This window comes from Chamaea fasciata, unplaced genomic scaffold (assembly GCF_029207755.1).
Source record: "Chamaea fasciata isolate MVZ Bird 193981 ecotype frontalis unplaced genomic scaffold, bChaFas1.0.hap1 SCAF_6, whole genome shotgun sequence".
Classification (NCBI taxonomy): Eukaryota; Metazoa; Chordata; class Aves; order Passeriformes; family Sylviidae; genus Chamaea; species Chamaea fasciata.
Window position 1 is genome coordinate 2,728,476 of NW_027094091.1, and position 26,223 is coordinate 2,754,698.

The 26,223-nt window shown below is 46.6% G+C and overlaps 1 protein-coding gene across 1 annotated transcript in view; it reads left to right on the forward strand.

The window, feature by feature from the left end:
- The window catches only part of SMOX (spermine oxidase), a 49,228-nt gene extending 23,343 nt beyond the window's left edge, over positions 1-25,885 (forward strand). Inside the window, exons 2-7 of the mRNA XM_066185232.1 lie at positions 1,848-2,082; positions 6,246-6,472; positions 14,436-14,609; positions 17,388-18,087; positions 24,178-24,338; positions 25,657-25,885. Coding sequence (XP_066041329.1) covers positions 1,875-2,082; positions 6,246-6,472; positions 14,436-14,609; positions 17,388-18,087; positions 24,178-24,338; positions 25,657-25,794 — 1,608 coding nt within the window. The 5' untranslated portion in view covers positions 1,848-1,874 and the 3' untranslated portion in view covers positions 25,795-25,885. The remainder of the gene's footprint in view (positions 1-1,847; positions 2,083-6,245; positions 6,473-14,435; positions 14,610-17,387; positions 18,088-24,177; positions 24,339-25,656) is intronic.
- The last annotated feature ends 338 nt before the right edge of the window (positions 25,886-26,223 follow it).

Below are 26,223 nucleotides of genomic sequence, written 5' to 3' on the forward strand. Positions count from 1 at the left end.
GGTGAGCCCTGGCACAGGGTGCCCAGAGAAGCTGTGGCTGCCCCTGGATCCCTGGAAGTGTCCAAGGCCAGGCTGGATGGAGCTTAGAGCAGCCTGGGTCAGTGGAAGATGTCCCTACTCATGGCAGAGGATTGGAATGGGATGATCTTTAAGGTCCCATCCATCAGAATTCTCTGATCTACCTTCTGTTGGGCTGTGGCCGTTGGAGGCTGCTGCAGTGGCAGTTGGTGGCCCGTGGGGACAAGCTGCAGTGGCAGAATCAGAGTTTGTACACTCAGTGCAAATCCGTCTTGCAGGTGAGTCCACTGAAGGGTGGATTGAGCTGAAGATGTTTCAGTTGAAACCAAACATTTTCAAAAGAGTTGTCAGAGCTCCAGTGGGACCACTCTCCTCTTCATACCACTGCCTGAATTCCTGCTGACTGCAGTCTGGTGTGTCAGCTCCCTTACAGAGAATGGATATTGCTTGGTCAACACACATCAATTCTATAAAATCCTGGAGAAGAAGGGACTCTCCAAATGAAACTGCTGTTTGCTTTGTGCGTCATTAGTTCCTGTGATTTTATACTGCAGTAGGCCAGCAGTGTTTTAAGTCGACCCTTCTGGTGATGGAAGAGAGGAGTAGGAATCTTTGTCAGTGGACAGATGTTGAGAGAATTGAGGAATAACTCAGAATGGATATCCAGCAGCTTGGCAACAGGTAGAGGCAGCACTCTGCGGGCTCCTTGGATATCTCTGTTTGGGGAGGGAGGAGGGGGACGCAAGGAATTGTGTGCGTGCTTTATCCAAATCACTGGGCATCAGCTGATTCCAGGGCTGATAAATCCCGGGCTGTGTGTTTATGCTTTGCAAGTTGGGACTCATGTTAGCTCAGGTCTGGAGGGGTAGGAATCTCTTCACCCTATTCTTTGTGCTCCTGAGGGCAGGTGTGAACCACCCAGAACCAGGTAAGTGGTTCACACTGGCTTTTGTGAATAAAGACATCTCGCACTGGTCATCCCTGATCAGGGTTGAACATTAGCCATGGGCTCAGGCTGTGGTACCACCTACTAAAATGATGTGATGGGACCTGAGAAATAAGGGTAGATAGCAGTAAAAAGGTGTCTTCTAGGAGTTTGCAAAGGAAAACAGGGTCCTGCTTGGAGGAGCAGTTAAATATATTGGTAGGTGGGGTTTTGGATAGATTTGGACTAATCAGGACTGGTGTGGGTTTGAACCTCTCCTCATCTAAGCCTGAGGCTGACTCTGATGTGGCAGGACAGTGTTGGCTCCCATGCTGGCTGCATTTTGTGAAATCTTGGACTGGCCCTTGTTGACTTCCATCACTTGAAACATTTTCCTGTCTGTCCCATTTCTGTAATAGCTGGTTTGAGATCTGATCTCCTTGCTTTGAACTAAATCCTCCTTACCTCCTCCCCTACTTAGAGGATCTGAAATTCAGGCTTTGTGGTTGCCACAGTGGCAAAGTGGAGCTTCACTGCTGGGTTGTGGAGCTTGTCAGCACTGGGGACGTGGTTCTCTTTCTTTTAAAAGTCTTCACCACAAAATTACCACTTTCAGAGGTTATATAAAAAGATGGGAGGTTGAAAGCCTTTTGTCTTGTTTGGAAATAGTCTACATGGCATGAAAGGGTGGAGATTCCTGGAGTTCTTGCTGCTCCAGGCTAAGAAGTTGTTTTGCATCCCAGCTTGACCTCAGTTATCCTTTCTGTGCATCCCATGTTGAAGGCTGGGTCTGATTCACCAAGTTTTTGTTTTCCACTGGACTTCTTCATTTTTCGTCCTTTTAACAGCAGCGAGTAAGCTGGCCCTGAGCTCCCTGAACACACCTGTCTGCTTCCTCCCACAGGTTCCTTAGAAAGAGAGCTTGGACGGCATGCAAAGTTGTGAAATATCTGCAGACAGCACGGATGATCCTCTTAGTAGTGGCCTACGGAGAAAGCGACAGCCTCGAATAGTCGTGATCGGTGCTGGGCTCGCGGGCCTGTCGGCAGCCAAGGCGCTCCTGGAAAGCGGATTCACGGATGTAACAGTCCTCGAGGCGACCGACCGCATCGGGGGCCGCGTGCAGAGCGTCCAACTCGGTGAGAGCAGCGCCTGCAGAGGGCTGGTGGTGGGATTTGTGAGGTCAGATTAACCTTGGAGGTGGGGTTACCTGTGTGTGTAAAATGGTTTGGGGTGTGGCGGTGTCGGGAGTGTAAATATTTAAATCCTTGGGCACCTCCTGGGGTGTAGAACTTGAATCTTAACGTCCAGTAGAACTTGTGTTCTACTAGACGTCGAGATTCAAGAGCTCTTTCCAGAGCTGAGTAAGGGTCCGAAAAAAGCAAGCTCTGTATCAAGCTTTATGGAAGTAGACACCCACTAGGATCTACTGTGCACTGTTGCAATAGAAATGGGATGTTTTAACATTGCTTTGTGTATTTTGCTGTAAATAATTTAAAAGTTCAAAAAATAACTTACGCAATAAAGACATTAAAACTATACACAAATTGTTACTTACATAAAAAATTCGAAACCCAACTAAAGTAAAAAGATACTTTAAAGAAAACTACCATAATAACCCTAAACTCATTACAATAAGCTAGACCCTAGCGTGTGCTTATTGCACACGATGGTGGGTGGTTCTGTGCTGTCTTGTGCCTCAGTTCTGGCCCAGGGCTGCTCCATGAAATAAAAGATTTGGGTGATTGTTTTCTCCCGCGCAGGAAGAACTCTGTGTAACAGGTCTGTGATTGAGTAACTGTACACAGATGGTTTCCACACAGGTTTTCCAGCTTGACTCTTTCCCAGGAGCAGCCAGTAAATCTCCAGGCTGCTGAAGGGCTGTTTCTCAGGGCTTAGAGCCCTTGGAAGGGGGAAACCCTGAGCTGTTCTGCTTCACAAACAACCCAATTCATTTCCCTGGAGCTAATTTACTGTGTAGGGCGCTACCCACTGGGAATCAAGCTGCTAGAAAAACATCTTCAGTCTATCCCTTTATCCTGATTTTCAGGTTTCCTACCTCTGCAGCCTCCTTTCTTAGTGTGTAATAAAGGTGCAGACTTGGATATTTGAATGCCAGCTCAATTTAAAAATCTCTACAGGCAGAACTCCTGGAACAAACATTGTCCTTTGCAGCACAGGAGTCACTGAAGCTTTTCCTGGTATCCAGAAGGACATTGCCTGTCTCTTCTCTGCAGGAGACATAAAGCTCTCAGCTTTTCCTGAATTGCTTTCCTGATTTCAATTAACTAATTCTGTTTCTGATCCCCCTCTGGACATTACTCTTGCTGCCCTGCTTGCTTTTTATTTCTTAGGTGCTTACATCACTTACTGTGTTTTACTCGATAAATTCACCACAGTAAATAAACAGCAGCCTCCTGTGAACTTGCAGAAGGGAAACCAGTGGAAAGGCAGTCGGAAAAATCTAATCTCAAGGGGTTTGAGTAGGGCACTTTACATTCTGCTGAGACTTGGCATAGAGGTTAGGATGGGAAGTGTGTCCTTTACTCACAATCCGCTGTATTAAAAATATCCTGAATCGTGCCTGTGAGAGGAGGGAAGTGTGAAAGAGCTGAAATCCTTGGGGAGCAACAGATCAGTCTCCCAGTGCACTTGTGAAATAGTTTTGGTGTTTTAGCACTGAGACTGATTCTCTTACTTTTGCCCACCTTCACCAGTAACTCACATCTTTGCTGGGAATCCACCTCCTCCTCATTAACACCTCTTAATTAACAGGAGATGAGAGCAGGTGTTTCAGAGTTTGTAGATGTAACTGTTAGTTGCAGAGCAGAGGCTGGCATCCAAAGTCTTAGTTTTTTAATAATTTTTTAAAACTACAAACTTTCTTATCTTCTGCAAGCTCTCAAGGTTGCCCTGTGTGGGTGTGGGCTGCAGTTCTCTGCCAAGGTGGATCTCTGTTCTGGCTCTGGCCTCTCCCCTGTCTGCACACTTGAATAAAGATCTGATTTAAATTTCAGCCGAGGTGCTAATTAGGAAGAAATTCTTCCCTGTGAGGGTGGGGAGGGCCTGGCAGGGGTTGCCCAGAGAAGCAACCCTGGAAGTGTCCAAGGCCAGCTTGGGCAGGGCTTGGAGCACCCCAGGATCATGGAAGGTGTCCCTTACCCATGGCTGGGAGGGGGAATGAGAGGACCTTTAAGGTCCCTTCCAAACCCCAAACCATTCTGTGGCATTGTGGCACTTTCTCAGGGTTATGTCTGAATCCTGTCCCCTCACTGAGCCACGTCTTGTAGGGGACAGTATTTTCCCTCAAGTGCACAGACTGTTGCTTCTCAGCCTAGGGGAGTAATTTGGATATTCAGAGGTTTATTTCTGGCACAGGTGAGGCAGAGGGTTTGCGTGTTTGTGCATTGTGTGTTTCCTACACATGACCTATAACATCTCTTCCACTGCAGCTATTTCACAACAGGATACCCAAAAAAGGCCAGGGCTGCAAAGGGAAATGTGAAAATCGCCATCCCTATCCAGGAGGCTTGATGCACAATCTGTGTGTTTCTCTGTTTGTTTTTTTTTTTTTTTTTTTTTTTTGTTGTTGTATAGGATGATTCATTCCAAGTAGATTAATATTGAACCTAAAATCCTTTAAGGCCCTGAAAGTAAATTGGCTGTCTCTGTTTAAAAGAATTCCATTTAATTTTACACTTTTAGATAATTAATCATTTAACTTACTCCTGGTAAGACCTGGCTTATCTGCTTGGTAGTGATGATAGTGAGCATGAATATTACAGGCAAGAATTAGTTTTTAATTTGTTGATATTTGGTTATGTTCCACATAGCCAAACAGAAGAGGTTGGAGCACATCATCACCGTCACCAAGCACTAAGGCAGCAGCAGGACCTGCTGGCAAATTTTCTTTCAAAGATCAGGTGTCTCAGCAGGATTGCTGTGCAGCAGTGAGCAAGCTTCTGCCTTAGAGCAGGAGGCAGCATTCCTGCTGCTGCTTGGCATGGGCTGAGTTGCAGGAGGATTGCATTATCCAGGAGACTGCCACTTGCAGTATTGATGAGCTCTCCACCTTTGACTGCTAATGTTCCGTCATTCCCACCTGGCTCTGGGATCTGTTGGAGTCGGTGGCACCTGAAGTATTCATGTTTGTGTGTTGGTGCTGTGGTGTAGAAACCTGGTGCTCTGTTGCAGGTTTTGAAGGGCAGTCAGCACAGTTCTCACTGACAAAGGGGCTGCTTGGAAAATGAGATCCATGCAGCTTCCCTCTGAGGCAGGGGCTCGGCCAAGGAACAGCATTCCTTGGAGCTTTCACCCTTTAAACCTGACTGCAGCACAGCTCAGTGCTGCAGTGCCTCTCTGTCTGAGCATACATTTACATGTTAAACAGCAAATGATAGCTGGGAACTGCACCATCCTTTCTTCGTCAAGCAGGATCCTATTAACTACTTTGCTTAATCAGGCATTCCCACACTGCTGTGGGGATGCTGGGAGATGTCCAGCTCTGTCAAACTTTAAACCAGCTTTGGACTTCTGAGAATCTGTCAAAATACGAGGGGGAAGACACGACCCAACCTTATTTTTAGCACCTCCTTTCAGCTGCTGAGCATCTCTCTGTGCTCTCAGTCCAGTCGGGCAGTGCTGGATTTGGGGAGGACAAAGCCCTGGTGCAAATCCTGATAGTTGTAAGGGATGGGGAGAGTGGGGCTGACCAAACTCTTTGTGATTTTCAAGCGGAGAGTACAGGTGATGAAAACAAAATGCTTTCAGTGCTTTAGCCTGACAGTGCCTCCTTTTAAAGAACGTGATATATAAATCTCCCAAGGCATAAATAATAAAATACAGCCTATTTAATCATTTGGGGAATGGAAATGCATGTTTTATTACTGTTAATCTGCGGTGTATTTGTAAATAACAACCATTTTTAGTCACAGGACAAGGTTCAGTATTCAGACCAATGTTGCTATCCGCATTTTCCTACATCTCCCTGCTGGCAACAACCGTGGTGAGAACTGACAAGGGAGAAGGGCTGAATTTCTCCTTAAGTATCAGAGATGTGTCACTGTGATGGATCTTTACTGCAACATCCCATCCTTCTGGCAGTACCCAAACCTGTGTCCCAAAGGACCGGTTTGAAGAATGCTGGCATTGTGTCTAACAGGGAAAACTCCCTCAAGAGATGTTCAAACATGTGTTGTCCTTGGGCAGTTTTGCTGTTGCGCGTTTTATTCAGGGTTGAGCGTGAGAAGCTTTCAGGAAAACAGGCTTCCCTAACCAGTTTGCTTGGCTTCCTCTCCTGCAGGGCATGCCACTTTTGAACTGGGAGCTACGTGGATTCATGGTTCACATGGAAACCCAGTCTATCATCTAGCAGAAGACAATGGTTTGCTTGAAGAGACCACTGACAGTGAGAGGAGCGTTGGGCGGATCAGTCTTTACTCCAAGAATGGGGTGGCTTATCACCTCACCAACAACGGGCAGAGGATCCCGAAAGATGTGGTTGAAGAATTCAGTGATTTATACAACGAGGTTGGTGTCCAGCTGCTTTGTCAAGTGGTAGATTTGCCCGGAACACTGAGACCCCTTGGCAGTTAGAACATTCCAGGACAAAGGTAGAAAAACATTGACGTCTTTAATTTCCTTGGAAAAAAACCCAACACTAAGTTTGCTTTCATCTGCTTCACTGCACCCCATTTGTCCCTGATGTGGGATTAACTCTCTGTGGTGAGGGAGAGCAATCTTCCAATGTTTGTCATCCATTTAATCACTTCCAGCAACTATTTCTGAGGAGATCCAGTAACTTGTTGGAGAAAGTTGCTACTAAATTAAACGAGTAGTGGAGGGATCAAATTGTTAAACAAAGTAGAAGGCAAAACCTTAGCAACAACCAGCTAAATATTGTATCCCTGTGACTTTTTATTGGTTATAAATACTGTGAAATGCTGTGTGGTGTGCCAAAGTCAGTGCAGTGTCTTAGAAATTGTAAGGTTTTTTGCATCAGAAGGAAAGGAACATCTTTTCTGGGATATTCAGACCAGCATGGACTTCAGTTGAAGGTTATTTTAACTCCTTTGCTTGCCAAAGTTAATTATAATTATTCCCCACTTTTTTTAATGTCGCTTGTGAAGTACATTTAAAGAGATCAGCGCAGACTGTCTGGCCCTCCAGGTAATGTGATCTCTCAGTGGGTTGTAGAAAATGGAACAAAACATGAGTATTTTCATCAGGCTGTAGCTGTGCCTGAAACCTTCAGATTTTCATCTGACAGCAAAGTTCAGTATTTGACTCTTGGCTGAACACTCACTAGATTCAGGTTACTCTTGCATACTTTGTTTAAAAATATGTCTGGGAGCATTAGAAAAGTCACTGTAGCCTGTAAAGAATTATCAGGAATTGGGTGGGGAACAGAAAAGGGGATTTTTTTTTTCATTTGAAAAGATTTTGGCACTGTCCTGTGTTTCTGAACTGGAATCAGTGATGGGATGGCACAAAATCATTTCAGTTTTAGAGAGGAGTAGTTGGAATTTCAAAGAAACCTCGTTGTGGGAAGGATTTGCCAACCTGTGGACAATGTCTTGGACAAATGCAGGTGGATGTAATTCATCTGAACAATTTTTCCTATTACTTGATTAAAAAATGAATGAGAATTTTTCCAGGCAGGAAAAAAGACAGGTGAGATGTGTGTGGAGGAAGATTAACAGCAACTAGGGCTAGAAAGAGTAAATGAAAATTCTGCAGTGAGCAGCATTATTTATGTAAATGGAACATTGCCAAACTGCATGCAGGCCTTGGTGATCATCCTGTCTGGAAGATGATAGGAAAATCTCCAGCAAAGTGAGGGCAGACTCCAAAATGAGAAGGGAATACAAAGATGAGAGCCACTTAGCTTTGAGATAAACCTGGTGTGATAAAGGCCATAACAAGGTACCAGTGTTTTAGAAATGATTAATTTGGTAAATCTACCCTTTCTTTTAAAAGGGAGAGAAAGGGGCAGCCAGTGACATGAGAGAACAGCACATTAAAAGTTAATCTTCTTTACACAACACCTAATTAGCTTATCATTGCCACAGGATATCTTTATCACTAGGAGACAGAAAAGGCTTTCACATTTACGGCCTGTAAAAATGTCTGCAGCCACTCGTGGCGATAAAAAATATGTAAGGGACAGCTGGAGCCAAGGGGACATCAGCCAGCCCCTTAATTGCTCTTGCTGGGAGGGGCTTTCTCTGCCTTCCTCCAAAGCCTGCTGGAATTTCTTGCAGGAGCGGCTCATGGTTTTGTTGAGCTGCATGTCCCAGCCTCTTTGGGGTGCCAGGCTGGAGGATCTGTACTGATTTAAGACCTTTGGCTGTGGTTTATTACCTGCTCTGCCTAGGAAAAGTGGGAATTCAGGCGAACTGTGTGATCTCATAAAAATAGCCGGTTAAAATGGCTGTAGGAAATACAAGTACTCTGGAGGGAGGGCAGCCCAGGAGCGTGTGCAGCAGGCATGTGGCTCTGGGGAGATTTTCCTGTGGTATAAAGTGCAGAGGGTGTTCCACACATGCTGAGTCTGGCAGGGGCATTTTTGGTTTGTGTTTTGTGGTGGTCCCCACTTCCCCAGCATTACTGTGAGTGGTGAGACCCCGGCACAGGCTGCCCAGAGAAGGCTGTGGCTGCCCCTGGATCCCTGGAAGTGTCCAGGGCCAGGTTGGATGGGGCTTGGATCAATTTGGTCTAATGGAAGATGTCTCTGCCCATGGCAGGGGGGTTGGAACAATACAGTCCTCAATGTCCCTTCCAATCCAAGCCATACTGTGATTCTATTTGGAGGGTTTTGCATGTTGATTACAGTTGATTTAATATCTTTTCTTTTGGCCAAAGTTTTGTTGCTTTAACTGGGGAATGAATGCTGGGGAGGAACAGAAGGAATTTTCAGTTCTGCATCTGTTTTTCTTTTTTTTTTTTTTTTTGGTTTGTTTGGTTTTGGGAGGCAGGTTTTATGATTTGTTTTGTTAAAGCATTTTGAGGTTGTCCAGGATAAAAAGTTATCTTACAGTTCATTAAATCCTGAGATCAGGGTCTTCCCTTGTCTCATAGGAGCTCCCAGGCTTTCCTCAAGTTTTTATTAGCATTCCTACTATCATGTTATCTCATCCCTTCACAGGTGGCTGAGATAGCAAAGGCTGTGATACACCTTGTCCTGAGTTGGAAAGAAAGAATCCTCCACAAAACAGACAGCAACCCTAAGCCTAATCAGGGATGTAGGACTGGCATGAACAGTGGAAAATGTATTCTTGAATGAGCACGGCTAAATTTGTCACCATTCCAAAGGCCTGCCCTCTGTGCACAGCCGGCTCACTCCCCACGCGCTCACACCCTGCCTGGCTTTCCCTGCAGCTGCTGCTGGGGCTCCAGCCTGTGCCTTCAGCCCTGCTTCTCCATCTGGGTCTCTCTAGCCCTGCTGAACTTGTCATCTGGACATCAAATTCTAGGGAATTCAAAATGCTGGGGGTCTCCCTTGAGTTTCACTGGGGCATGTGGAGTCTCTGAAACTGGATTTCAGCAAGGCGAGGTCTCTCTGTGCTGAATTTTCCTGGAGTGAAAGGCAAAGCGCTCCTGTACCTCCAGAGCCTTGCCTCACTAATTCATCTGGAAAGTCCTTAGGCTTTTTCCAGGCACTTATCCAATCTTTTTTGGCTGGCTTCTTCTACCTCAATACTAAGTTTTGCTGCTTTTTTGTTTGCAGTAGCCTGAATTTTTAATAGCTGTAGAGATGTCTCACAGAAGCCTTTATTTGGTTACGAGGAAGCAGAGCCATCAGGCTGCTTGAAGACTGCTCAGCTCTTCATTTCTCCAGCAGAAAGTTCCTTAGGAGAGGTTGTTGTCCTGCACTGGGTTCAGTCAGGATCTGTTATGAGCTTTGTGACCGAGGTGACCTGAATTCTCCGCGTGGAAGGAGAGCCATGCCTTCAAGGAAGGTCTCCAATCCTGCAGAGCATCCACCTGGATTCCCAGCCACTCATTGCCAAGGGAAGCTACCTGAGACAGGGCAGGACTTTTAGGATTATCCTTCACAGCTGTGTGGGGCTGGCACTGCACAGGGTCGTTGTCACTCCGTTTGGTCAGTCTTCAGAAAGAAAGAGGCACCACCAACACGGGGAGGTTCCCCAGGGTGTGATGCCCACATCATGTTTTTGTAATCTTCCCACCCTCCTCTCCATTCCTTCGAGGTTAATTGGGGGAATCTTTGGGCTGGGAGAGGATTTTGGCTCTTCTTGCTTATACCACATCTGTATGATTCTCAGGAAAATGCCCAGAGTGGGACCTCTGAGGGTAATGTCTGCAGCTTCATGGTCTGTATGTGTATATAACTCCTCAGAAAACGTGAACAGGGACGATTTATCTCAGAGTTGTTCCTCTGTCCCTGCTAAAGTCCTCATTTCCCTTTCCAGAGAGGAATTTGAAGCTGATTCCCAGGTATTAGTGAAAAGTGAGAAGCAAGTGGTGAGCTAAACAGGTTAAATGCAGGTGAAAAATCACAGTCCGTCACCAGCCTGATTTAGAAAAAGTGCCTGCTTTTATTTCAGCTTTTCAGCAAGGATATGGTCCCTAAAGAGCTGCTTCCCAGGAACCCTCCCTTTAACAATCAGCTAATTAATGGCCTTGTTATCTGTCAGCTTTCTCCTGTTCGCTGCAACAGCTTCTGGGGGAGGGATGCAGCCAAAGAATGACAAGGTTTTCTATCCTCACCCCCACCCCGTGCTGGGCTTCCTGCCATCCCCAATTAAGCTCCAGTGCCTTGCCTTGCAGTTATCATGAAAAGCAGGACCAAAGGGCCACCGAGAGTCACCGTTCCCTCCCCGCCTCTATTGCACTGACAGATGTCTGGCCTGGGAACAGCACAGCCCGATCTCCATCGGGGCTTTTTTACTGGACGGGGATTAAGTCACAGCAGTTTTTAAGCCAAGTGAGAAAAAGACAATGCTGGGCATCGTCACCGGCGCTGACAGGAAGGAGTGTGGATGGGGATGTGCTTTCCTGACCTCCTTCAGTGCAGAGAAACTTCTTTATTTAGCTTTGTTCTTCCTACAAAATTGCCTTTTCCTGTGGTGGAGGAGCACGTAGGTAGTAAATAAACATGTGGAGGAAGAAGTCTGTAGGTAACAGAGGGGACATCCCTGCTGGAATCCACGTTCTCTGCACAGATCCTGGCTGTGGGATGCCCCAAAGCTGGTCAGAAAGAAGGCAGAAGATGGAAGCTGAAGTGAAGTTGTTTTAGGACTATGGACATTCAATTAAGTCGTTTTAATTTCTTGGCTTCAACTCCTTCTGTCTTGCGGACCCAGGGAGTTGGGGTTGTTCAGCATGGAGAAGAGAAGGCTCCAGGGAGACCTTCCAGCACCTTCCAGTGCCTGAAGGGGTTCCTGGAGAGCTGGGGAGGGACTTTGGACAAGGGACGGAGTGACAGGACAAGGGGAATGGCTTCCCAGTGACAGAGGGCAGGTTAGATGGGATATTGGTAAGAAATTCTTTCCTGTGAGGGTGGTGAGAGCCTGGCACAGGGTGCCCAGAGAAGCTGTGGCTGCCCCTGGATCCCTGGAAGTGTCCAAGGCCAGGTAGGATGGGGCTTGGAGCAACCTGGGATAGTGGAAGGTGTCCCTGACTGGATGGGCTTTAAGGTCCCTTCCATCCCAAACCATTCTATGATTCTGTGAATTCCATGGAGGATTGTGTATAAACCTTCAGAATGAGGGAAGGAACACTTCTTAGAATGAATGGTTGCTTGAGATGTTCTCTGTCTTTTACTTCTGTTTTTTCAGACAAGCTTCCAAGGCCACTTGTTCTGCCCCAACCCAGGGGAGCTTTAGAGTGAGGAATGTTTAGGTCATCTGCTGGGATGTGAGATTGCCAGTGGTAAGAGATGGAAGTTCATGCAGTCTGTCCTCTGGTTTTGCTCCCTGCTTGTATCAGGTGTGTGATAATAGAAAAGCAAAGGTTGTCTGGACTGTCTGTGGTGTAGCTGGTGTAGGTCTCCTTGCTGCTGCACATGGAGCTCTGGTTTGGATGCAGGGAGATTTTGAAGGGTTAACTAGAAAATCAGCAGAATCTTTCATGTCATTCTTCTTGTTACCTTTCCCCAGGATCTTTGAGGGAAAACCTGTTTCTACCCTCTCAGGAACCTTGCTGAAATGCTGAAATGATTGTAGGAGTATGGGTTTTCAGATACTACAAGTGCCTGTTGCAGTGACCCCAGTGGTGGTCCCATGGGAATGACAGTGGTTTCCCCATCTGGAGAAGGAAAGCCTGGGTAATTCCAACTCCAGATAGCACGATTCTGCTCCTGCTTCATTGGAAATCTCCCTTAAACGAGGGTGTCCTAGTGAAGCTTTTCCATGGCTTCTTATACAGGGTGTGTTTGCTGCTCATGTTCATTAAAACATACATTTTGAGCATCTTCATTCATTTATTCTGACAATATATCTCTGAATGTAGCACCTGCTGTTGTTTCTCCTTTTGCTTCTTGCCTACAACAGCTTTGCCTCCTGTTCTTCCTCAGGTGGTTCAGCACCCCCAAGAATCATATAATATCCTGAATTAGAGGTGACTTAGGAGGATCATCAGCTTCAGTGCCTGGGCCAGCACAGGAGAACCCCCCAAAATCACACCCTGTATCTGCGGGTGTTGTCCAAATGCTCCTTGAACTTGAAAAGCAAGGAAATAATAGGAGAAATAAGAAATCCTGATGTGATCTAACTTACCTGCTGTCTGATCAATGGGATGGCACCTCCAGGAAAGACTTTCCTTGATGGCTACAGCACAGAGAACTTGTGCCTTCCTGCTTACCTCCCTGTGGAGCAGGAAAAAATATAATGCTTAACAAAAACATAGTCAGTCTCACTTCTCCTATGGGCCAAGTGGTGGCTGGGTTTTAGCAGGGCTTTGCTTGTCCTGTGAGTGTGTTATCTGCTTACAGAGCTCAATCAGCTTATGAAAGCCGAGCTGGTTGTGCTGACGCAAGGTCTGTGCAGACCGGACCTGCTGCAAGTGCTTGTGGCCTCAGAAATCCATGGACCTGAGAACCCGGGGATGCTGGAACTGCCAAAGTTTCCTTTGCTGGAAGCTGTTTTTTCATACAGGGCGTTGGGCCCCACCTTTCTTATCTGGGAATCTCCTTGGAATAGCTGTGTCCCAGGCAGTGTCTGCAATTCTCTTCTGTCTTCACCAGTCCCACTCATTTTCCGTGTGATTGTTTCTTCTCTTGTTTTTATAGTTTATTTCACTTTTTTTTTTTCATTCTTTCACTTTTCTTCAATTTCCTCCTCATCCCTTAATTGTCAACTCACCTTCCTCCATTTGCTCACAGACCTCCTCTCTCTCACTCCTACCACTGAAATGTGTTTAGTCCCCTCCCTTTCCTTTTCTTCCCTCTATTTTGCCTCCTCAAATTCAATTTATTCCTAAAACCCAAGATAAAGTCAAACTCTCAGGGAAAATTGGAGTGGAAAGAACATAAACCATAGTGGATTCGCCCTATCAGCAGGGCATAGGAAGCTCCAGGAGATTTTGAAGGCAAGGCTGACACAGTGTTACCAGCTTTGTACCAGATATTTACTGTACACTTCAATTCCTTGACATATCCAAATCATCTGTCTCCAAAAAATGATCATAAGCTGTAATCATTCCATCTCTGACAGGAAAAACTCCCCAAGCAGGGATATCCCCTGTGCTTGAAAGAGTATTGAGCACCCTGTGGCATGATGTGGATGAGAAGCGGACACACTCTGGACAAACAAGTCATTAATGGAATGTGCTGTCTTTCGGAGAGGCATCTTTTAAAAGCTTTCCTGTGTTAAAAGATTCCTCTTGAGTTGTTTGTTTTTTGGGTTTTTTTTTTTTTTTTCCTTCCATAGAAAAGAAGAGGCATGATGAAATTGCAGGCTCTTCTGGCAATATTGTAGATAGAAATACAAGTTATTCCAGGTGGCTGCAAGCAGAGGGCTGAGGTGCATGGTGTTGCCTTCCTCTGAGTGGCTCGTATGGAAAACTGGGGTTAAAGAATACCAGGAATATCTTCAGGGAAGAATGATGTGTTACAAGGGATTTTTCTTGTGGCTCCTGGTGAGGAGCTCTAGAGATGTCACTGTTTTCCATGGATTTCTACTTGTCCTGTGCTCAAGTGAAATGTGCGGGCATACAGAATTCCTGTGCTGTTTGTCGCTTCCTGATTTCACGGGGCAGCAGAAAAACAACTGTGAAATTGAGTTCACCCACTCTGGTGGATTCCTTCTAAATAATGGAGAGGGTGGAAGGGCTGGTTTCAGATTAGAGCAGCCTGGGATTGCACCTGGGACATGGAGATGGGAGAAGAGCTGGTGCTTTTTATCAGAAATGAGGAAGGACATGGGTGCTGGTGGGAGGAGGAAGTGGTCTGAATGTGCTGCGTTGGGACAGGTGGGGGAGCATCCTGCTGGGAATCTCGTGGCCCATCCTCATGTCCTGTCTCTGGCAGGTCTATAACCTGACTCAGGAGTTCTTCCAACGAGGTAAACCAGTCAATGCTGAGAGCCAGAACAGTGTGGGCGTTTTCACACGGGACGTCGTGCGCAAACGCGTCAAGGCCGACCCGGATGACACGGAGGCCGTCAAGAGGTTGAAACTGGCCATGATCCAGCAGTACCTGAAGGTATGTGTGCACGTCATTGGGGTGTTTGCTTTTTGTTTAAACTAGGAGCAAACAAATCCTGAACCTCAGGCACCCAGCTGAGCCCTGCCCAGCTCCGGAAATTGCTTTCTGTGCTTTCTTGCAGTTTGCGTTTCTATTGACAATCTTCCCTCCTGATGCAGATCCAAAGACAGTGGGCTGCAAAGAATAATGCTTTTACTCTTCTGGTTTTTTTCTTACCTTAAACCCCCAGTTTTCTTAATAGAAGAGGCTTTCCTAGGCCTTGTTAAATTTTCTGATGTGATTTAGTTTGTTTCACCACCTGAAGCTACTCTGTTGTCAGGTTCTTTTAGTAATGTCTTATCTTGTGACTTACACCCGCACTCCCTGATCCTGCCTGAGTGTTTTTTACCTCTCAGAGACCAGAAGAAATGTAACTTTGAAGCTAGTAATGTGCTGAAGAAATCCCCAGAAAGCATTTTGAAGGTAAAGCTGTAAAATCCAAGATAGATTGTATAAAACCAGCTTTCCACACGGCTTCCATAGTTCTTTTTATCTCCTTGGTGCCTTGGCTAAATGAATTCTCTGTGGGATGAGGACTTAATGCTGCATCAAGCACTCCACGAGTAAAGTGTATCAGTCATTTTTATTTCAATTAGAATGACTTAAAAGCTTCTGAAATGAGGCAAGGGAGGCAAGCAGCACTTTGTCATGTGTTCACTGTTTTCAGGTGGGAAGCTAAACCAAGGAGGAATAAAGACCTAAAGAGTCTCACAGGAGATCTGAGATAAAGCTGAGCTTTGAAATGTAGTGTCCTGACCCTGATATCTCAGCATCCTCGCACCAAACGTTTTATCACAGGGTGTCTCCACAGCTGCCACATAAAGTTCAGTTATTGATTGTGTTACCCATATAAAGCACCCATGCAGACAGGGTTAAGTCATTGGATACAGCTCTGGGTTTCCTGGTGGTTTCTCCTGTGCCTGCTCCCGGCTGCCACAGGCAGAGCTGTTCCTGCAAGTCTTGAAAATCCCTTCTCATGCAAGAACCTGAGAACAGCAAAGCTTCTCATACTTAACACTATCAGACGACAACAGTGGGGATTAACCTGTCTTGGGCTAGAGTCTTCGTAGTTGCTTGTTCTTCCTCTGGCATTTTGCCTTCATGGTTGAAAGAATCAAACAGCCACCAGTGTTTAACTTCATAGTGATGAGTGTCCTGCTGGAGCATCCAGGCAGGATGAGGATCCTGCAGTGTGCCACAGGTTTTGTGTTGTGTGACCCTGGGGGAGGGCTGGGACGTGCTTGGGTGGGGTGGAACCATAGGACAGTCCAAAGATGGATCTTCACTCGGTCCCCACTGGAGTCATCAGGCAGTGACCAGGACAGGGGAGGCACCTGTTTGTCCCTGCAGTCACAGGAGCAGCCTGGAAACTGCTGGTGCAACCCTGACTTGTTCGCTTTGTCCCAGCACAGAGATTCCTGCCCTGCACCAGGGTGCTCCACAGGGAGACGGTCTAGGCTTGTCAGGCTTCCAAGCACAGTCATTAAAGTGTGGAAAGGCCTGGAAAATAGGTCAAAGGGTGAGGCAAGGAATTGTAATATTCCTTAAAATGCTTAGAGAATTACAGTGTGTGAGCGATTGTGACTCTGGTGATGTGAAGATTTTAAGATCACTGTGTCCCGTGCATCAGGATTATCATTAGAAGCTTATCACAAGACAGGCCAAACATCCTGCCTTTGTTCCAGGGATTGTTGGGAGCCGCAGCTATACTTAATACTCCTACAAACATTAACCAACAGGTTAATGGATCTAAAGCTTTGGTAATCACATCAAACACACGTGGCTCACATCTTGGCATTTCCCTTTCCCGTCTCCTTTAGTTCCTCCTGTGCCGGCTCCTCTCACCTCTGGCAGATTGTTAGCTGGCTGATTGCTGACTGTTTGACAGCATGCTGAAAGCTGCAGACAGCAGAAATAGCTGCCAGAAGTTTTTTGTGGCTCCTCGTGGGAACATTTATTAGCACTGGAATGAGCATCTGATTAACTCAGCTCCACATTCTGCTGTAGGAGCACCAGGCAGCAGAGGGTCTGGCCACTGCAGAAGGTTTTAAAGGATAGAAAACAGAACTTTAACCCAGAATTGTGCAGAAGCAAAGACATCATGGAATTACATATTCACAGAATGGTTAGGGTTGGAAGGGACCTTAAAGACCATCCAGTTCCATCTCCTGCCATGGGCAGGGACACCTTCGACTATCCCAGGTTGCTCCAAGCCCCATCCAGCCTGGCCTTGAAAACACTTCCATGGCCTCACCACCCTCACAAGGAAGAATTTATTCCTCACATCTAATTTAATTTGACCCTCAGTTTAAAGCCATAATTCTTTCTCCTGTCACTCCATGGCTTTGTTCAAAGTCCCTCTCCAGCTCTTTTGTAGCACCTTTAGGCACTGAAAGATGTCAGGAGGTCTTCCCAGAACTTTCTCTTCTCCAGGCTGAACAGCCTCAGCTCTCAGCTTGTTTCCAAGGGGCTCCAGCCCTCTGGTCTCTGAACTCTGGATGATGCAACTCAAACTCTTTACCATGGCAAAATGGTTTCTCAGGTTCCAAGAAAGGCTAAGGATTGATTTTTGTCAGATCCTCTGGGCAAGCATTTCTTTTCCAGCAAAAATAATCTGGTTTCAGAGTGGAATTCAGCACTCTCATCTCATGCAGCTCCTCTGTGCCCTTGCAGAGCTATGCTGGGGCTAAAGGAGTTGCTCTGTGGCAATGTTGCTTTTGTGTTGCTTTTCCTTAGGTGGAGAGTTGTGAGAGCAGCTCCCACAGCATGGATGAAGTCTCTCTGAGTGAATTTGGGGAATGGACCGAAATCCCCGGGGCTCATCACGTCATTCCTTGTGGTTTCATTAAAATTGTGGAGATTCTGGCCCGCTCCATTCCCAAGTCTGTCATTCAGCTCCGCAAGCCGGTCAAGTGCATCCACTGGAACCAGTCGGTCAGCAAGGAGATTGAGAGGGTGGCTGACCACAACAGTGACCTCCCCGAGGAGAACAAGGGCTCCAGTGTCTTCGTAGAGTGCGAGGACTGTGAGTTCATCCCAGCTGACCACGTCATTGTGACTGTGTCCCTGGGAGTCTTGAAGAAGCGCCACGAGAGCTTGTTCCATCCCCGCCTGCCTGAGGAGAAGGTGATGGCCATTGAGAAACTGGGAATCAATACCACTGACAAGATCTTCCTGGAGTTCGAAGAGCCCTTCTGGAGCTCTGAATGCAACAGCATCCAGTTTGTCTGGGAGGATGAGGCAGAGAGCGAGAGCTTGACTTATCCTGAGGAGCTGTGGTACAAGAAGATCTGCAGCTTTGATGTGCTGTACCCACCCGAGAGGTACGGCCATGTCCTCAGTGGCTGGATCTGTGGAGAAGAGGCTTTGATTATGGAGAAGTGTGATGATGAAACTGTGGCAGAAACCTGCACCGAAATGCTACGTAAATTTACAGGTCAGCCGTGCTCTGGTGGGAGAGGGAGCGTGGGGCTGGGGGGGTTGAATAACCACGAGGAAGGAAATGCTTTAAAGTCATTTTTAGTTCTTTGGCATTTTGTGTCCCTTTGAATGTGCGTGTGCTTCCAGCATAGCTCCTGCTTGGGTGTGCCTGAGAGCTATTTATACAGAGGGGCTGATAAACCAGCTCAGGAAGTGGTGGGCAGAAGTGCTGGAGGATTCCATATCCTCTGCTTTATTGAATCACAAATAACACTTCAGCAGCTGAAGCTGTCGGGCTCTAAGGGCTGATCTCAGCTGTGGAGAGCAGCACAGCCCCTTCAGAAGCTGAACCTGTTTAGATCAGCTGAGGTGTGGTTGAATCACACCCCTGACTTCCATTCAGTATCAACTCTATGGAAATCTCAACGGCCTAAATTTCAAAAAACTCATTGATCTTGAGAGTTCCCATTTTCTGGGTGCATCACTGAAACCTTCCTGGACTTCACAGATTTCATGTTCTGTGTTCACACATCAGTTTAAGGGCAGCAGTTGGACCGAGGCAAATCTTAGGTGTATTACACTGAGAAAATCCAAATGAAATAATTTAAAGCAATAATACTTGGATGCTGGGCTTTAGTTTGCCCACAGTCACTTCTCTAGAGGTCACACACCTTCCCAAGAAAATGGACTTTTGTATCTGAGAGTCTTTGACATCCTGTGATCGGAGACACTGTTCAAGTGCAGGTGTAAGGTAGTAACACTGAAAGAAATAGTGGTGGACTTCATAGCAGTTTTGAAGTAAGGGTCTTGAATTTATACAGAATTACAAACAGTTATAGGAGTGGCATCCTCCAAGATTAGATGTGATTTATGCCGTTTTTGAGATGACTCCTGTGAGGAAATGATTTATATCTTCCTGCTAGCTGGTGTTAGCCCAATCTCAGCACTCACTGGGTTTCCAACCTTGCCTCTTGCCCATGGAGCTCCAGATAACTGGAGAAATTCGCCTTCACAAGTACAGCTTTCTCCTGTCCTTACTGACCATTTGCTACCAACAACATGCAGATCCAGGGAGTCGCAGAATACCCTGAGTCGGAAAGGACACATCAGGATCGTCATGTCCAGCCCTGCACAGGACACTCCAACAATCCCTTTGTGCTTCAGGGCGTTGTCCAAATGCTTCTTGAGCTCAGACAGGCTTGGTGCTGTGACCGTTCCTTGGGGAGCCTGTTCCTGCACCTCGGGGTGAAGAACCTTTTTCCTGAAAGGGCCCTGGAATCTGAGGACTTCCTGCATAAGTGACTACAGCCAAAAGAGGTTTTGCCACTCCCTGCAGGAGCTGTAGGGTAGAGACTCTGGATTCAAAAGCTCTGATTCAGTGCCCAAGCCTGCCTCCTGTTTTAGCTGTGCCTCCTGAACTGCTGGTGTTCTGCCCATGTCCCATCAGCCCCTCTGTGCCATCTTTCCCCTGACCCCAGCAGGGAACTGCTGCTCTACACAGGCTTAACAGGAGGCTCTTCTCTCACAGGCCAAGTTGTTGCAGTGCTGAATGTACAAACAACCTTGTTTGTTGCAGCTTTTCTTGCTTAAGGCCTAGTTAAAAAAAAAAACCAAAACCAAACCAAACCAAAAACCAAAACAACAAAACAATTCCACTTCAGTTCTTCAGTGGGAATGTGGCTCTTTGGGTCTGTTGTAGTTTGGCACGTGGGAGTTTGCTTTCCCTCTTCCTTCTTGGGCTTCTTCACAGTTACTGTTTGGATGTGTTGCATGTTCCCCTCCTCCCAGGATGGAACTGTTTTGGCTCTGGGCCGTGGGTCTGTACTGCAGTTGTTGTTCCAGCTGATGCTGCACCTGGTCACTGTCCATCAGGCTCTTCTACAGAGCTAATCCCAGGTTATCTCTCCCTGGAGAATTCCAGACTGGATTTACCAGGGCCTTGCCCTGCAATGAGCATTTTGTGCATCAGCTGAGAAGTGCCTTTGCAGCTGTTCAAAACTGAGAGGAAAACCTGTACTTGGAGCACCCATTACCCAACATGACTTGTTCCACTTTCTGCCCCCAAACTCCTTGATGGTAGAAAACCTTTTCATAGCTCTTCCAGGATTCCCTGGCTAAGGGACCTGGGTTTATCCTGTTTCCCTTGCTCCTGTCTTCCCTGGAGGTTCCCAGAAGGAGCAGTACCTCAGGTCTGATCTGGGCCGGGTGCCAGACTGGCTGAAATAACAAAAGTGTGCTCAGCTCTCCGTGCACCTCCCTTCTTCTCTGCTGCTCTGTTCCAGGGGGAGTGTGAGAGGCGATTAGACCAGCAAGCTGTGAGACACCTACAGCCGCTTCTGAGCACAGTTGCACTCCTCTGGTCCAGTTAGCACCACCCGACCCAGCTTTGAAAGCCTCTCAGGTTCACGCAGGTCAGCTAACCAAGTTGGGAAACTAGTCCTGCCAGGATCCTGACCTCCATAGAAAGCCTGGATCTTCCATAAGGCAGCTCAGAACTTCCACACCTCACTCGGTGCTCTGTGACATCTTCTGAAGCAGCTTTTCTCTGCTGAGTGTAGAGGGAGCCTTATATCCAGTAATGAAGCAGATACTTTGAGCCTTTTCATGTTCGCTTTGCCTATTGTGTTTTTCATCTTCTGGGTATGAAATGCTCCATGCTCTTATTCTTCTGAGAAAGAATTAATGCATTATCAGGTAGGTTCCCATCTCTTACTGTTTTTCCCAGTCTGTTGCTCATGGTGGCCTTTCCTTTGGTTTCAGAGTATGTTATACCAGTTTTAAGTTAAATCCATTCTTTTAGGCTTACACTGAGAATTTCTCTGAGAATTGACCTTGAATTTTCCTCTTAGATCAGTGTTGGGGATTATCTGGCTTTGCTGGGAAAAGCTCTGAGGATTGTTCTACCCTAAGTACCATCAGCAATTACTGCTTTTCACAACTGGATGGTGAAAAGCAGCGTCCTCCAAATCTGATTAAATGGAATACCTCAGAGCAATTAGGAGCCTTGCTCTGCCTTCTTTGTTGGATAAGCTCCCAGAGTTAGAAGCCAGAGGCTCCCTGCTGAAGGGATCACTGGAGCCTGTCAGACTGCAGCTGGAGATGCCCTGAGTTTTCCTCCCTGACCTCCAGTTATTTCTCTGGAGGGGAACAGATCTGTTTTAGGTTCTGCATCACATCTCCCAGTCCCATGTGGGTGTCTGGGGTAACCACTCTGGTGGTTGTGGTTGCTGGTGTGGGGGCAGTACCACAGATCTCCCTTGGTGGAATCTTAGATCCCTGCTCTCAGGCAGGCAAATAAATTTGGGTACCTTAATTTAGACTGGTGAGTTGATTTTATGGCAGTTCAGTCAGCCCCATAACCAATAAACCTCTGTATCCACACCTCCCAGGAGGTGAAGAAGAATGGGATTGTGTGAGGCACAGGGAGTTGTCTTCCGTACCGTCACAAGTGGAAATCTGTGGCATGAAGATATGTGCCCTCCTGTCCTAGTGAAGGCCAACATCCTTTTTTTAGCCATTTAATCTCTCTTTGAATGGTGGAAACTGAGAAGTTTCCACATGTGTTGTTACATTAATCTGTAGAAAAAGGCATGTTTACCCTCTTTAAAAGCAGAATGAGAAAGTCCAGTGAAGTACGTTCCTTGAAGGACTGTGCCTCTCAGTCTTTGAAGTTTCTGTCTTCAAACAATGGCTCAGAATCAGAGCTTGTGCTACGTGCTCCTATCTGACCTTCAACCAAAACCCCCCTCTGGGCCTCCTGATTTTCCTCTTAGAAGCAGCTGCTTGCATTAAAAGGTGCAGAAATGCAGAGTACAGGGGCACAGTTGCTGCACAGTGGACACTTGGTTCTTGCTAACGTGGCCTGATGTGTTGGAGACCCTGGAAGGAGCTCATGGGAATGGATGTGGATGTGGAAACATGCACCAGCTATGAAAGAGGCGCCACCAGGCCACTGCAGAGACTCCTTTTATTTGAAAACACCTCGTGTGCTGTTTTTGGGATGAGTGGCTGCCTTGGCCCTGCTTGGGGAGTGTTCTCTGCCAGCTTCCATGGTGTGTTCTCCTGGGCTTTCCCACAGCCCTCAAAACATGGTAACTTACTTCCTTGACACATCTGAGAGCTCCTAGTTCTCAGACTCCCTTGGGCTTTCTGCTTCCAGGCATTCCTGCTTTGAAGAGGCTTGCAGGAACATATTTTAGAGGCCTTTGTTATGCAAAGCTGTTGCTCCTGAAACAACATTGCTTTGTAGGATGTATTTTGTTTGTGGGATTTATTTATTTGCTAGTCTGTGCCATATTTTGATCTGCAGCCTGGTTTTACAGTGTTCACAGAGTACTCTGAGCAGGCCATCCTCTGCCTTGTTCCAACCCCTTATTCCGTAGCTCTGGCTGACAGGATACTCCTGAAAGCAGAAGCTGAACCAGGACCTGCTCTTGATTTTGAAGGCACAGCTGAATAATAGTTTATGAGGACTAAATAATGCCAGTGCCTAACTGGTGTTTACTTTTGGGTGCCTCCCTCTAAACTGGGATGAAGAAGGTGGGGGCATTTGGGTTGTCTCATAGCAGGATGAACTTCTTGAGTTGTCATGGAGTCAGGATCTGAGGCAGGCGTAGGATGTGGACATCTCAAAACTCCTACTTTTTGTGCTGATGATCTTTTGGAATCACAGAATTACTTAAGCTGGAAAAGCCCTTACGATCATCAGTCCCAACCATTCCCCCAGCCAAGGCCACCACTGGACCCATGTCCCCAAGTGCCGTATCCACATGGCTTTTAAATCCCTCCAAGAATGGTGACTCCATCACTGCCCTGGGCAGCTCTGCCAGGGCTGGACAACCCTTTCCATGAAGAATCACAGAACAGTTTGGGTTGGAAGGGACCTTTAAGATTATCCAGTTCCAGTCTCCTTGCTGTGGAAGATTTAGACTCAACCCAAGTAGCTGAACCTTGCCTGGATATGTGATGTTGCCTCAAGGGTGGATCTTGGCTCCTGCAGGGGGAATTTCTCTTCACTGGAACTCTCCATGTCCCCGTGTTCCTCTCCTGCCATGCCAGATTATGATCACAGGACTCTTAACAAAAGCAGTGACACTGAGATGGTCCAAAACCAGCCTAGCAAGAGGATCTCCAAAGTGTGACTCTCCCTATTTGTACCTGAGGCTCTTGTACCACCAGCTGATGGGCTGCAGTCCTGGATCTCATGTTCTCCAAGGCCTCTGGGATGGGGACAGTGGCTGATGATGACCCTGTCATGGGTGCATTCTTCACCTCTAGGTCCTACATCCTCTTAGCAGCGGAAATCCTACAGCAATCTAGAAATCCTACTTCTAGCCTCAAAAGCCTACTTTCCATGCCTTGTGCATTAAATAAATAGAATCTTCTGGACTCCAGCTTGATTTGGGGAGCAGCTGTATGGGAAGCTGTTGGAATGAGCTAATACAGGTTTTGAGAACTTTCTGACAGGTTTTTCAATGCCCCCACACAATGAAGATTTGCCTACTTTCCTCTTTGGAGGCACATCTTTCACAAGGCTCCTAAACATCCAATTTAGACTGGGCACTCAATTAGATACCTAAATTTTGGTGAGATCAGTCATATCCTTGATTACCACCAGGCTTCTCACTGCAAGTGTGACCAGAAGATGCTTTGTATTTCCAACCAGAATGTGTCCTGAAGCTCCCCAATCTTTTAAGAACCTAAACATTTTAATGATCCTTTCCAAAATAAATCACAGAATCGTTGAAGTAGGAAAAGTCCTCCAAGGTCATGGAGTCCAACCTGTGACCAATTCCCCACCCTATCAAGCAGGCCAGGGCACTCAGTGCCTCATCCAGTTGTTCCTTGGACAGCTCCAGGCATGGGGGCTCCAACAGATTCCTGGAAAATGGAGAGCTGAGATGAAAAGGGAGGCAATGTCTGCTATATAAATAGGTAAAACTCAATAATGGAAGAGAGATCTGGTTTGGGGGCTCTGTTACGGTGAAATAAATCAGATTTACGTTGAATAAATCAGATAGAATCTCTGTCACCCACACGTTGCTCAGGCACTGTACTCTTCTCTCTTGGACACAGTCTGACTTTTTGCCTTCCGCTTTCCACGCAGGGAATCCAAACATTCCGAAACCTCGCCGGATCCTGCGGTCCTCCTGGGGCAGCAATCCCCACTTCCGTGGATCCTACTCCTACACCCAGGTTGGCTCCAGCGGGGCCGACGTGGAGAAACTGGCGAAACCACTGCCTTATGCCGAGAGCTCCAAAGCTCCTGTGAGTATGGCCCAGAGGGTGTCTGTGGCAATAAAACTGACGGGACACTGGGCAAAAGGTTTTTGAGGAGGGAGGTTGAAAGAGAAAATCCTGCTTTGGCCTTCAGTAGTGTGTTTTCCTTTTTTATTTTTATTTATTTTTATTTTTTTTTTTTTGTGCAAATAATGCCTCTATGGACAAATTATGTGTGTAGGATTTTTACCTCTTTAAGGTTTGGAATGCCAGCATGTCAGGGACTCCCTCATCTCTCCCTGAATCTCTCAAGAGCTGCACGTGTGTGTGACTTTTGGAATTGTGATATCTGCATTTAATGACCATCAGCCCTATTGTCTAGTTCAGAATTCCTCAGGAAAGCACGTGCTAATCTGTTTTAAAGATTATTGTTATTGTGGCCCTGCTAATGTCTAGGTCTGAATGTGTCAGGGGTGCATACTAGGAAATCTTTCTGTGCTGGCAGTGCTGGCTGAGGGAGGCCCAGTCCTTGGCAGGGGATGATGAATTTTCTCCTCAGACACTGCCTTTACTTTCTGAATTTAGCAAGGAGAGCTGGAGCACACATGGAGGTGGTTACACAGCTCAGGAACACATTAAGCCAAACTCACCCCATCACTCAGGGTTGTGTGTCTAAATCCAAAGGCTGATGAAAATCAGCAAGCAGCAGCCCAGTCCATTTCCTCCACCAGAGCCTGGCCCCAGCAGAAATAATTTTATTCACTGCAGAAATCTACTTAAGAAAACCCAGCGGGGGCTTTAGGAATCTTTCTGTATAGTTCCTGGAGAAATCCTCCCAGAAATTCCTGCCTCAAATCCAAGTTGCAGTTCTAGCAAGCACCTCACTATTGGTGTAAGAGGTACAATGCTGTGTCTCACCTTCTGGGTTGTGAGACATGACTGTTATTCTTCTGAAGTTGCTGTCCAGAAGAAAAATTCCCTTATTGCCTAAAAGGCTGAAGTGTGATATAGGGGAGCAAAGGGAGGAGATGGTACAGAGCGGGTGCTCTGTGCCTCGTGCAGGTTTGTTTAAGGTTTTTGGAACTGGTACCTTGTGGTGCATCTCATGGGGCTTTTGAGAACCAGCACTCCAAAACAGATGGATGCCCCTGGATCCCTGGAAGTGTCCAAGGGCAGATTGGATGGGGCTTGGAGCAACCTGGGACAGAGGAAGGTGTCCCTGCCCATGGCAGAGGGTGGAACTGGATGATCTTTCCAACCCAAACCGTCCTGTGTGGGAGGGCACAGAAAGTTTGTCTCCTTTTAGCCTCCTACCTGCTTCCCCGTAAGTTGTGCTGATCTGTGCCCCTTGTGCTGTGCCCTGCAGCCCATGCAGGTGATGTTTTCGGGGGAGGCCACTCACAGGAAGTATTACTCCACGACCCACGGTGCTGTGCTCTCTGGGCAGAGGGAGGCTGCTCGGCTCATCGAGATGTACCAGGACCTGCTGCAGTGCCCGGCCTGAGGGAGCCCTGCCTGACCACCACCACCTCCCAAATCCTTCTGCAGGTGTGTGGAGAGGTTCTGTTTTATTTCAGTTCGCAGTAGAACAGCCTTTTATCTTTTCTATTAAAAAAAAAAAAAATCCCTGATTGTTAAAAATGTTAGTCATCAATAGCTTCATTTCCATGTGCTGTGTTGTTAACAGGGAAGGGTGCTCCTTTTGGTCTGGTAAACTGTTTCTCTGTCATTTTAATTCTAATTTCACTTTTGGTGCCTATCATGTTTGTTTTGTTTCTTTTTTCTTTCTGTATTGTAAGTGCCTTCTATACTAAAATAAATGTTGTAATAAAAAGACTGGGTGCTGTGGTACTTACTGGACACTTCACTTGGTAACTTGGTAACTTTTACTCAACATTACAAAAATATTTTTTTGTAATTTTGGATTTTTTTA